General features: G+C 35.3%; 1 protein-coding gene across 2 annotated transcripts in view; it reads right to left on the reverse strand.

Annotated features, from left to right (window-relative positions):
• Nucleotides 1–13,849, reverse strand: part of UBR1 (ubiquitin protein ligase E3 component n-recognin 1) — a 63,807-nt gene that overhangs the window by 16,035 nt on the left and 33,923 nt on the right. For both annotated transcript variants that reach the window (XM_034061871.1, XM_034061872.1), the window contains exons 22-32: nucleotides 12,883–12,935; nucleotides 11,920–12,022; nucleotides 11,369–11,417; nucleotides 11,060–11,214; nucleotides 9,507–9,606; nucleotides 8,289–8,398; nucleotides 7,657–7,746; nucleotides 5,904–6,091; nucleotides 4,497–4,702; nucleotides 2,425–2,518; nucleotides 260–412 (exon numbers count right to left, since the gene is read on the reverse strand). In XM_034061871.1, the coding sequence (XP_033917762.1) occupies nucleotides 260–412; nucleotides 2,425–2,518; nucleotides 4,497–4,702; nucleotides 5,904–6,091; nucleotides 7,657–7,746; nucleotides 8,289–8,398; nucleotides 9,507–9,606; nucleotides 11,060–11,214; nucleotides 11,369–11,417; nucleotides 11,920–12,022; nucleotides 12,883–12,935 (1,301 nt within the window). The remainder of the gene's footprint in view (nucleotides 1–259; nucleotides 413–2,424; nucleotides 2,519–4,496; nucleotides 4,703–5,903; nucleotides 6,092–7,656; nucleotides 7,747–8,288; nucleotides 8,399–9,506; nucleotides 9,607–11,059; nucleotides 11,215–11,368; nucleotides 11,418–11,919; nucleotides 12,023–12,882; nucleotides 12,936–13,849) is intronic.

Here is a 13,849-nt window from a genome sequence, read left to right on the forward strand (position 1 = left end):
AAATGCTAGATCTAAATACTTTCTCATTTGATATCAGCTCTTAAGAAACTGCCAATCCAAAAATACTTACGAAAAATCTGCTAAAACCAGTATATTTGGCTGAACAGTCAAGAAAACAACAGTTAAGAAAACACGCAGCTTTTTATACAGATTAGAGAGGCTGGCCCAAGTTTTCCTTTTAAAATTTGAAAAGCCAGTCAGCCCCAAAGTAATCTTTACCTCTCTTTTTAATTAAAGGCTATACAATCTGGTAATTCACCTGTTTATTTTTTGAGCCTGCAATGGAACAATAGGAATCACAGTATTGCACAAAGATTTGCAAAGTGGACAAAGATACTCTCCATTCTCCAGGTCAAATATCTGTTCGACATGCAGACGTTGTCGGAAGTTCATCTGCATGGCTTCAAAGTACCTACAACATTGAAAAGGAAGTTACTAGAATGTGGAATTGCTCAAATGTGACACGAGATCAAATGTTCGAGTAATTAAATGTAATTATCTAGCAAATACCTATCCAACCCAAATGGAAGGAAAAGACTTGCTTGTTATAACTCTTTCATATGCTTGGATGTGAAAATAAAACCTCTGAGCATATAAACTCATGCAAAAACGCATGATGTAACACTCATGCAAAATGACAGCAACTTCTCCTTGCTTTTAGGATGTCTTTAAATTTCATTATTTTTACGGACAAGCAGGGCTTAAATTTTCTACTTTACTCCGCCATCATCTTCAACACAGTAAAGCATTGTATCTAGTGTCTCTCATAAGCAATTCACTACAGTAAGTTTGAAATGCGGATTGTACATTTATTTAATTTTAGGAAGAACTACCAGCAACATTTCACAAATGAATAATCAGCTAATGACTGAGCCTTGTAACTAGACAATGAAACTGTAGCCAACTTTTAGCAGGAAGAGAGGGTAATTTAAATGACAATAACACATGATCTATTTTAAACTCAAAAAGGAAACTAAGAAATAACTATGAAGTCATTACAGGTTTTATTATCATTCTGGCCTCTCAGTGGATGCAGTAAACCCTCAAATTTCATTAATGTCTCCATGGTATTATTAGAAATAAAAAGATCCAGCACTTAAATCTTCTTGCCTGGATGCAAGCAACTAAATTCTGTACTAACATTCAGACTGGGTATGTAGGATCTTAAAGACAGATAGGAAATTATCCAACTTCTACACTAAGGTAATAATTTGTTCGGGGTTTTTTTGTTGGGTTTTTTTGTTTGTTTGTTTGACTGGTTGATTTTGGGGGGGTTGTGTTGGTTTTGAGTTTTTCTTTGCTCTAAATCATACACCTTAAGGGAAAAATTACAATCCCGTTCACATAATAACAGAAAGTGTGAATGTGGGGGCATCTGCAGAAGTTCTCATGATTACAGAATATTTAGGAAAGTCTTCAGTGGAAATCAACAAAACCATACGTTTTCAACACAAACAACTGTATTAGCAAGCAACTCCTCTTCCTCATACATGGCAACTACAAAGATATTCCATTCATTTGAATTCCTATTGTTTTAGAGAGTATTTTGCAGTATTTTTAGGCTGCGCAGATACTCCAGAAAGGTGTGGCAGGCATCATTTGGAGGAGTATTAGTAAGTTAGAATGTCTGTTATGTAATAAATAAAAGACTATACTCAAACCTTCTGTGCCATCCCGTATGAGAAGAGCCTGTTGTCCATTCTAATCTCATTTACCCACACAGCAAGTCATCTTTTCTTAAAAAGAGCAAGGGAACTGAGCTCCAATGTTGCACTACTTAGATCTACGCAGATGTAGATGGATCTGCCAAGAGCAGATGTATTATACTCAAGGAACATATTTCTATATCATTGTGTGTGCACCTATTTCTTGTGAACTGATGTTTTATTGTAAAGTGTGTATATATAGACACACACATACACACTGAAAAGTCAACGCTAAGCACTAAAAGTTTAGTCAGACTTTTTTTTAAAGTAAAATGGCACATGTGCAAACAACAATCTCAAGAGACTGTGTATATCATAAAACAATGTTAAGTAGCTCACAATCACATGACCCAACTTTCTTTATCTGTTGATAAGCATAGAATGGTTTGGGTTGAAAGGGATCTTAAAGATAATCCAGTTCCAACATCCCTTCCATTGGCAGGCACACCTTTTACTACACCAGGTTGCTTGACGCCTCGTTCAGCCTGGCCATGAACACTGCCAGGGATGAGGCAGCCACAGCTTCTCTGGGCACCCTGTGCCAGTGCCTCACCAGCCTCACAGGGAAGAACTTCTTCCTAACATCTAATCTGAATGTACCCTTTTTCAGTTTAAAGCCATTCCCCCTGTGTTTTCATTGTGCGTTTAGAAGTTTTGGAAGACAGATTAAAGAGAAAACCCCAAAACAACATAAAAAGCTACTAAAACACATCCTTACTTCTGCCAGCAGGCTGCATGCATCACATGACCACAGCTTCCTGTGTGGGTCCCACAAGGTAAGTCAGGGTGCATGAAGAGAGGATCTAATGTATCTGGAAACACAGCAGAAAGAAGTTATTGAAAACACAGTAAGATAACTTTCCATCAGTATGAACAGAGATGAACAATAGTATGCATAGAAAACAAACCTTCAGGTTTTATTTTCTCCACAGTTTGCACAGTCACATTACAATCCCATTAGGCTAGCTTTTCCATACCAATACTTCAGCAAAGTAATCACAAGTCAGAGCCCATTTAAACTACTGAAGGCTTTCCACTAATGAGGAAGAAAAAAATGACAAAATCCAAAACTAATAGTAAATTGGTTAAAAGAGAAAAGTAAAAAAAATGATTCTTCAGTACTGCAATCAGTCTGTGGCTGGATTGCTACCATTGCATTTTTTCATGTTATTTGTTATTGCGTTTTTAAATGAAAGAAAATGAAACTACTAAGAAAAAGGAAAATTAGTCTTTTTTTCAACTAGTCCCATATATTTTCAAACTTACATGAACAGCACTGACAAATAACAAACTCAAGTCTGTTTTTTACTATTCCTGTATAATTTTTAACAACAAAAATGTCATGAGAATGTCATGCTGTACCTAGAAACCTAGTACCCAAATTGCACTGAACATAGAATTCTATTTCACAGCAGCTAAAGCAGCTTTAAGTTAAATGGAAACAGAGAAGAAAGGGAACCTTGGTATAACACTAATTTGCCACTATCTGCACTTCTGCTTTGGGAACAAAGCTTTTCCACTTATTTGGATCTTCAAAGAAAAGCTCTTACAGGCCTGCTTCTAATTGATGAGCTGCAGAGGGCCATGCAGTGGAGAGTATGTCCTATAAGCAATAGCCAAAAGTGGCTTTAGGAAAAGGAACTTCATTCCTGCCTTTTTTCAATAGACCAAGGTGTCACTGCAGAAAGCTTGCAAGTGTCTGACTACAAGAGCATAGGACTTCATTTGTACTTCAGAGTATCACAGAAGAGAGAGGGGAGAAAAAAAAAAGAAGGATGCAATTATTACATGGCCTAGATAAAAATTCTATACAACTGGCTCAAACTGCCATTATCAGTAGTTCACTGTTAAAAAAGAAAAATGTATATAACAGGATTCTGTAGGAAGTTTTATTTATTATAGTGTGCTTGAACCAGACTAGTGGTTTTATGATATATATATCCATCTTGGGCTGATTTTGGATGATTATGACTAAATCATTTGCCTAGGCTATGTATTAAGTAGGGCACAGCATAAGAATTATAATAAACATGAGAATAAATCACCTACAAAACCAGTTATGCAGGTGGCTTGCTAAGTTCCTTTCCTGACAAATCCATTTTTGATATTTCTTATTGCTTTACAGCCTGTCTTTTGTTTTTCATACTGTCTTATAAACTAGTAATAATTACTATCAATACAAATTATCCAATCCATTTTCATTTCACTTTTTGCTGGTTTTTTGGTTTGGAGGTTTTGGTTGGTTGGTTTTTGTTAAAGACAAACACTTGTTTCTACTTCTTAGCCTGGATATTATTTCAACTCCTCTTATCCTATTCTGGACCAGATTTCTCTATGGTTTAAATTAAAAGCCATCAAGCATCTGACCTTCAATAATTACTAATTTTCTTTCCCAAAAAAAAAGCAAAAAAAGGTCAGTGAGTACTGAAGTTTTCCCCTTTTCTTTCTTTCCCTCAAATAACTGACCAAAATCTCTCTCATGTATGAGCAACTATTACTTATAATAAAATTCTCATTGTTGTGTTTCCTGCTACAAAAATGCCATTATGCAACACTAACTCTTGTGTTTGTATTATTTCCCAGGAACACATCAAAATCTTCATATGCTTCCCATTTTTAAGCTTTACAAGTATGTTTTTTAGAACAATTAAAAAAATTTTCACTTTGTTTTTACTAAGTAGGGTAAGTTATTTAAACAATGCAATTGAATGCAGAGTTCAATTACGTTCAAAGTGTTTATGCTCTAGGTATGGAACTGTCTGTAAGTCTAAAAGAAGAAAGCTCACATACCTCCTGAGAGTTCAATAATTCTGCTCCTATTCTGTGTTAAGGCAGTTGATTTCTGGACACAGGCAGATAATACCATGGCAGCACTTTCCAACTTTACTTCCTGCTCCTCCTGACAAAGAATACAGGTCAGAACTTCTTTCTCAGCAACAGATGGACCTCGTTTGGGACCCAAAGCAATTTTGGAGTAATCAGTTGCTGAAGACATGCTGTAAGATCAAAATTGAGAGAGATAAAATAATCAGATGGCTTTTTCTAAATAAACTTACTCTTCCAGACATCTAGAAATGTTATACGCTTCTAACATTTCTGTTTTTATACCAAAGTGCTTTACAAAACCAAATGATGACCAAAAAAGTGAAGAAACATTTCAATCCTCACTAAAATGCAGTCTTCTTTAAAAAATGGTGTGGATTCTAACAGCAGGAAACTCAGGAGGTTCTATTTAATGTAGACTGGATTAAACATCTTTAATACTACAGACACAATAAAATTGTTTCACATTCTTGAAGAAAAAAATACTGAAGATGAATGCCAATACCTTAATTCAATGCTTTGTGATACAATAAGCTTCCAAGTATTTTTTAACTATTCCTTATTCCAGAGCTCAACACTGACTTATAGAACATGAGTTATTCAAGATGAAAGAACACAGAATGATCCATACTTTTTTTCCAGAAAATATCACTATTTTCCTGTTCAATTTTGTGCAGCCCGAATTAGATCAAAATAGGTATGCAATATTGCTGAAGCTGCTCTAGAACGGGAGCAATCAATACCAACAATATTACAACCAATATAAACCAAACATCTCCAGTATAAGATTTTGGAAACTAACAAACAGAAATATCAGCAACTTGAGCTACACAAACATTTTCTTCATTGCAATTTAACCTTAAGGCATAGAATCATAGAATAGTTAGGGTTGGAAAGGACCTTAAGATCATCCAGTTCCAACCCCCCTGCCATGGGCAGGGACACCTCACACTAAACTATATCACCCAAGGCTTCATCCAACTTGGCCTTGAACAGTGCCAGGGATGGAGCATTCACAACCTCCCTGGGAAACCCATTCCAGTACCTCACCATATTGGCTTTCAGATTTTTTCCAAATTAAATACTGAAATTTTCACATAAGGGAGACATTTACCTGCAAAAATAGTGTTGTCAACTCAGCAGCTTTCTAATAACATTTCTTTTTTTCCAAATGTTAAGCAATATAAGTACCTTTTGAAGAAATAATTAATGTTCTTATTGCTTCTCTTATGCTGCTCTACAGAGTAAGCATACACATGATAGTTTTCAAGTCTGTCCCTTGAATGTACTTTCAACATTTTTATGCAGTATAATGATTACGTAGCAGGCAATGAACAATTACCACCGGAACTCTGTGTATCTGTTTTTTCTTACCTTTCTTCCTCCATAATAGCATCTTCTTTCCCCTGTGCCTCCACTGTGTTATCGTACAGCAGCTTATGGGTTTCAATGAAATTCTTCTGTAGTGCAGACATCTGAGCCATTATCTTCTGACGGTGCAACCTAGCTGCTTCTGCCTTTCTCTTTCGCTCAGCTTTCTCTTTATCCTGAGTGTTCTGAGTCTTACAATAAAAAAAAAAAAAAACAAAGAAATCAGGCAACAGAGAGCGCATCAGAAAATGAAAAGCATTTTGCCCATCTTCATGCATTCTAACTACTGGCATCAAATTCCGTAACTGACAACACTTAAATGATGAAAAATAAAGTTAACTGCTATCTGAAAAACACAAACCCAAACTCTTACATGTTCACTGGTTTCCTTAACAATGTCAGAAAAAAAAAGAGATTTTGAGAGGTCCACAAAAGATCACTAGTACAGTCCCTTGCCCGAAGACAGGATCAATAAATAATAACTGATCCATCTTAGTTGCTTGTCATCTTCAGAAACTTTGGTGACGCGAATGGCACAAGACTCTTCCAGAGTTCTGTTATTCTCCCCATAAGCAAAACCCCATACAGGAATTCAAGAACATTTTAGCTTGAACTGTCTATGAATGACACAGCAAACACACCGTTCATTTTTGTGGCAACATTTTATGCATCTGAGGATTGTTACTTTCCTCAATTCTTTATTATAGATTGGAAAACTATTCTCCTCTTCATCTATAATGTCTTCAAAATCTAAAAAATATTTCTATATTTTGGAAATGTAGAATTCAAAAACACAGGGAAGAATTAAAATATAGGACTCAATTCCTCTTACTCAATTATGTAAGGCATACATTATGTACACTGCTTCCATTCACAATACCATTGCTTTTTGAGGAGATCAAAAAACAAATTGCCCCACAAGTAATGAAACTGTGAGAGTCTCATTTTTTATAGTGACTTTTGCATTTTGTTCCCTTACCTTACCAGGTAAAAAATGACACCTTTCTCAAAAAAGAAGCACAGCATATGATGTGGTTAAGTTTAGAGCTACACATACAATGACTAGCCAAGAGATCATCTGCCAGCAAGCTGTTGCCAAACATAATGTGTAATAGCAAACTGGCCTATGTTAGATTGGATTCTTTTTTTCTATTCAGCTGCCAATTTAAAAAAAAAAATAAAAATAACCCACAAAAACAAAAAGCCAAAGCCACTGCTCATGGCACTGCTATAATCTTTGAAATCCCCATTTCCCTGCATGAGTTGACCACTGGATTCAAAAGTTATTCTGAGGGCAGGGCATACAGACTGATACGCAGACAGAATAATCACTTCAGCCTTATGTCTTTATACGATCAAGGTAAAGCAGATTAACCTCTTGGTAGGTCACATAAACTGCAAGACATCATTTTAAGTGGATTTGTATTTCTTACTACCCCACAGTGACAACATAATAGAAAAGTGGTCAAATCATGAAGAAAAGAAATCAATGCTAATTACTTAGTAACCCCCTCAGTTGTTTCGCTTTACTCGGAAGTACAAACAGAACCACACTAGCTGCTGAGAATTCCATGAAACATGCTTACCATGAATTTACTTAAAATATTGTTCTTAGAATCTAAATCCTATGTGTAGGTAATATCAGAAATTAATATTTTTTAAAAACCTGATTGTAGGTAAAAAATTAAACACCTTTTTGAAAACAGTCATTCTAAACATTAAATTCAAGGCTTCTATTGAACTTTTTTTTTATTACCTCATCACCTTTTGCAGTTTCTGATCCTGACGTAGCTGCTACTGTCGTCAAACTAGATTTTTCTCTCAATCTTTTCACTGTGTCAAACATCTAGAAATAGAGACTTACATGTCAAAACTAAAATGCAACTTAGCTCTTATTACAAGATAGACAGGATTAAACATATTTACTTTCACACTGTTTTCAGATTTGTAAGTGGATGAAACCAACTACCAAACACCTAAATAACAAAAACATCTGAGATGATATGTGCATTCCTGTAACACTGCTGTATTTATCCTAAACGTGATGAGCACAGCTCAGTATGAAGGAAAGTAAAATTCTTCCAAGTTTTCCAGTCTTCCAGCATTAATACTGCTAAGCAGCTAAAGTATCTGCACATAAGAATGGACAGACTGTTAGCTTATTTCAGGAGAGATATGGATCATCCTACGGAAATAAGTCACTAAAATCAGGCAAAACCATATACATCCAGAACAGAAAGCTTTCCAGTATATGCCTAGGTAATTAAAACTAAGCTTCCAGTTTTCATTTACTACTTTCTCCAGCTATTCTTAATAAGCATCATAACATCTTCCATAAAAGCTTTCTAAATTACTAACTCATATAATACTTATCTCCCGCTTGTGTACCTGCAGTATCCAATTGACTGTGTCCTTCTGAGCCTCTAACTGAGGAGCTCTTTTTAATCTTTCCAGAAGCATTAACACGCTCACAGCATTCAATGCAGAACTTCCCATTCCTTTACAAAGGAGAAAACAATAGAAAAGCATGGGTCTTCAGAGGAAAAAGAGAAACCACCACTATTTTAATGTATTTACAACCATGTACATGCCTTAAAATACTGCTAACTATAACATAACCTGTGCAGTTACATTTCTGGTTTAATTTTACCTGCTTATTCCGGTTAAATGTAGTATAACCTCACCCTCTTGTGATCAATATTTTTGTTACTGCCAAGAGCAGAAGTTCAGACAAAACCAGAACTGCCTTTTGCTCCAACAAGAAGCAGTAAAGCTCTTGTAGCTTACTTAAGTTTGCTAACAGCAAAGTGTGCACAAGTTTATTTCTACTAAAATATATGTATATATATAGCTACACTAATCATTTGCTTCCTCACACCTTGGTAAAAATTCGTAACATTCTAAGCCACTAACACAAAACACACTTTAAAATTGAGACAATTCTTATCTCTGTTTCATCTCTCAAATGGCACTTCTGTTTAGCTTGATAATGGATTTATTTTTTTAATTTAGCCTTACACAGTGAAGCAGAAACTCTGGATAAGCTTGAAGTTCATTTAGAAAATGCAGATCCCAACTCCCACTGACTAATCTTAAATGTAAGACTAGGAAGTGCTCTGTAAAGACTTAGGGTGAAAAAAGCAGACTTTATAGCCACTAAGTTTCACTTCTATTATCATAACCATAGTAAGAGACTTTAACTTGCACATAAATCAGTAATTGCACATTTCAGGAGTACAACACATGGAGGCAGCTCATTTAAATCCACTGTAATTTTTCAGGGAGTTCTTAGTTTACATTTCAATAATATTGTTGCAAAAGAAGAACCATTTTCTAACACTAGAATTACTTTCCCATTTCTTTCGCAGGAAAGGCAGCAAATCTCTTCTTCAATGTATCTGGCAACTGTGAACAATGGAAGCTAGTCCAAACATGGTTTCTTGATTATTAAAACTAAAATAAATTTTTTAGCAGTTTTTAATTCTACAGCAAAAAGTAAACCCTTTCTGACCAAAATTACTGAATACTTTCTTCTAGTTTATTTTCATCCTTATAAAATCAATTTAGCCTAATTTACTTTGCCCTTTTGAAGAAAAGAAAACATACGTGTTGCTTTATGATAAAAATCAAAGGTTACTTCTTCTTCTGGAGACTTCTGTAACTGCTGTTTCTCTTCTAGTAACCCTAAACAAAGGAGATGAAGTACCTAAAAAAAGGAGAAACATAGTAAATTTTATTCACTGTTAGAGGTCTGAAAAACTGGCATAAAACATAAGGATGTTTGTGTACTATACACTGAATGTATCCATGATAAAACACAGAAATGAGAAAAAGTGCAGATATTGCACCTGGAAAGTAAAATAACAATGCACAATATCATTTTTCTGCCCCATGACACTGCTCTCATGAGAGCCCACTTGGGAGTATTGTGTGCAGTTCTGGTGTCCTCAACATAAAGAGGACATGGAACTGTTGGAACAAGTCCAGAGGAGGGCCACGAGGATTATCAGGGACTGGAGCATCTCCTGTATGAAGACAGGCTGAGAAAGTTGGGGCTGTTCAGCCTGAAGAAGAGAAGGCTGCGTGGAGACCTCACAGCAGCCTTCCAGTATCTGAAGGGGGGCTATAGGGATGCTGGTGAGGGACTCTTCGTTAGGGACTGTAGTGACAGGACAAGGGGTAATGGGTTCAAGCTTAAACAGGGGAAGTTTAGACTGGATGTAAGGAAGAAATTCTTTACTGTAAGGGTGATGAGGCATCAGAATGGGTTGCCCAGGGAAGTTGTGAATGCTCGGTCTCTGGCATTGTTCAAGGCCAGGTTGGAGAGAGCCTTGGATGTCACGGTTTAGTGTGAGGTGTCCCTGCCCATGGCAGCGAGGTTGGAACTGGATGGTCTTAAGGTTCTTTCCAACCTTAACTATTCTATGATTTTACATTACTTGCATTAAAATCAAAAAAGTTACACACACTTCATATTGGTAGCATATGGATCTTGTCATTTTGCTGGTACAAATCTATGAATATTTAGTTAAATCCATAACCCAAAGACTAGCAAGTAAGGCATTTATTAATCTATGCACTCTAATTAACAAAACATTAATACAATCAGACTGTAAATTCAGGTTCTAATCCTATAAATATTTAGAAACAAACAACAACTTCAATAATGTCAGTAATTCCTTTTTGGGGGGGGGGGTTTTTTGTTTTTGTTTTTGTTTTTTTTTTTTTAAATCAAAGTCACTGTGCTAAAATTAAATGTTAAATCATATTATTTAATGACTCAGGCCCCAAAGACATTTCTGTATTTGGAGACTCTGTGGCTTACAAGATGAAGTAACTCAAAAATTTCTTTAAGACGATCAAAGTTTCAAGAAAAAGATGTGGCAAGGAGAATTACATACTGAAACACCTTCATTGATGATGCAACACGGGAGGAAAGCAAGATAGTATTAAACTCTTCAGTTTTCTATGTTTCACATTTTTATTTTACCGTGGAGATAAATAATTAGAAATATTTCTTTTGTCAGTAAGATATGTAAAAACAGGGTAAATTCTTATAATTCAAAACTGAAGTTTATCTTTACACATTTTGATCTTATCATAAGCAGCTAACATGCTCTGCACAGGAATAATCATAGGAAGACTAAAGTTAACCATACCATTTGGATCATAGCTTCAGTCCACAAGTGGATTTCTAGTTCTACTGCTCTCTGAAGAATGGTGCGCAGTATATGCATCATAACATCACAGTTCAGAATCCTCACCACGTTACTGAAGGCAGGACTGAATTCTGGAGGAGGAGGGGGTGGCAATGCTGGAAAGCAGAGATGAACAAATATATTAAACTGGCATCTCAAAGATTGCAGGTTAGGAGTAGAGAGCACAACACACATCCCAAAAACTCATTTTATATGCACTGAATTGTCACATTTGCTGATTTCAAATTCAACTCAGTTTCAAATTCTTACCTTCATCCTTGTTTTCTTGCTTTCTTCTTTTCTTTTGTGTATGTTCAGCCTACAGAAAAAGTAGTAGTGTTATACCAGCATTTCTACAGAAGTACATAATGAAACAATGAGAAACTAAATGAGAAGTGTGGCATGATATGTAATCCATACATGGTTGTGTAACTAGAATTTTGTCTGAAATCTGCTTAGCACTATGCATTTGACATTTCAATTTGTAAGGTGTGTAGTATGGACATACTTGCTTCCTCGATAAGAACCATAAAAGCAAAGTTTGGGGCTTTCCAGTTCAAAGATAATTCTTATATTTTGTTCTTAGCATTAGCAGAGTTAATACACAGATCATCATAGACAAAATACTAACACAAACCATACCATGTCAATTTGTACTAGCAGTCTTCATTGAAAATTTAGTTTTGAAGTTAGCTGCATATACTCTTCACTGACTCAATTTCTTTATATTCCATTAATTCCTTTGATTCGGCAAAAATCTTTAAACATTGACAAGTATGTACTATTTTTCAACCTTTAAGAGTGAATCTTAGAGTGCTTACCTTGCTGTGCTGCGTCTTAGTATAATGATAAAAGAACATATTGAACTCCTTCAAGCATTCATCTTTCAGTTCATAAACTCCATGGCCAGACACACCTGGTTTCCTTACAGAGAAATATTTCATAATGTACATATCAATATGTATGTTCAGCACCAATTTGAATGTAAGCAAACTAGTAACACAATTTACTTGTCAGACCTCTTTTTAACTTTATAGCTTAGAATTTCAGACATTGGACATTATTTTACAAAATTCATTTCTTTCTTTAACCAAGGTACAAAACAAGTAATACAAACAACTACTTTCTAGCCAGTGAGATTGTCTTGAACCTTCCATATAATTCTCAAAGGAAAAATTCCTAGGTACACGTAGTTACTCTCGATTAAACATAAACAAGCAACCCACAAGGAAGTTAAAATAAGGCATACTAATATAAGTAAAATTACAAGATGTTTTTGTGACTAAAATAGCATACATTTGAGCCATGTTTTTCCTTAACTGCTACAACTGATTGTTCTATGTTTGTATTTACTTAGATGTTAAATAAAATTAACTACCATCTGAAAGCTACAGCAAATTAGCCATTAAATAACATCTAAACCAATAATTATTTGGTGATTGTCAAAGGTACAATTAATTGTTAATGTTCCCAACCATCTCTGAAATATAATGAACTTTGGAAGATTTTCCCATCATGATTTGAGATTACTAAACTGAGATTCCTCAAATTGAATCTGAAGAAAGAGGGGGGCAAAAGGAGAGAAGCTACAGCTCCAGAAATTCCATTACACTTTTCTTTCCTATATGTATTTAACAGTATATTCCAAGATAGCAAAATATTAGCTGAACAGAGACTGTGCAGTGCAGTGTGTTTAATCCGTATAATCCAACGGATCTCATTTCATGTTCAAGACATCTCATTTCATGTTCAAGCTACCTAAAAAACAAATATTGAGAACTTACTTAAATGTAGCCACTTTATCAATTACGCTCTCCAAGCCAGTTTCATTGTTCTCCTGGTAAAAAATTTAGTTTGGGATAAATACACAGTGACTCAAATATCTTCAGTATTATGCTAGATGCAACAAAAATAGACATAGAGATTTTTGGCTTATTAATGAATTAATACATTTTGCCCTCTATTACTCAGAAAGCAGATAATTGTAATCGACAAGGCAAAAGCACCAAAGACAGATAATACTTCCATTTAACCATGTAAAATTTTATTAACAACAGAGCTGATCTCCAGAAGAACAGCAGTGCTGTACCCAGCCTCAGTGCAGGGAAAATCAGTTTTAGCTTCTTGAAGCAGTGAATGTGGATCACCCATTATTTGTTTCTGATAATATTCCAACCTATTTGATTACCAATAAAACTGAAGGTTTTTTTGCACTGATTGCCAGCCCTGAAAACTTGCACATGCTGTAACTTCTAATCCACATCCCTCTCCTTTGCTTGAATTTAAACAGTTGGAATAGAATGGCAAGGAAATCTGTGCTTTCAAATAGACATGTACAATACTTGACTTCCAATGCACCTGCCTAGGATTAAGTGACCAAAATTTACACAGGCAGATTTAGTGATGGTACACAGGCCAGAATGGAATACAGCTGCACAGTCTTAAAAAGCCAAAAGATAAAATAATTTTAAAACTTTTCTTTTTGAATCTAGAACTACAGCTGAATATTCCAAAAGCTTTCACCTCTTTATCAAAACGTACAACCACCACACAAGGCTTTTCAGATTACATCATACTTGCATCCATGACATTGACCTTTACATCAGTAAGGTGTGTAAGCTCCTTTCCCATGACGTTTTGTAATTCTGAAACCAACTTTTGTGCTTTATATCATAAGTAAAACACTTCTGTATAAGAATATGGATGCCAAAGCAGAGAAAGACATAAGAAAAATTAAGGAAAAAAGTAAAT

The sequence above is a fragment of the Melopsittacus undulatus genome, chromosome 4 (assembly GCF_012275295.1).
Source record: "Melopsittacus undulatus isolate bMelUnd1 chromosome 4, bMelUnd1.mat.Z, whole genome shotgun sequence".
Taxonomy (NCBI): Eukaryota; Metazoa; Chordata; class Aves; order Psittaciformes; family Psittaculidae; genus Melopsittacus; species Melopsittacus undulatus.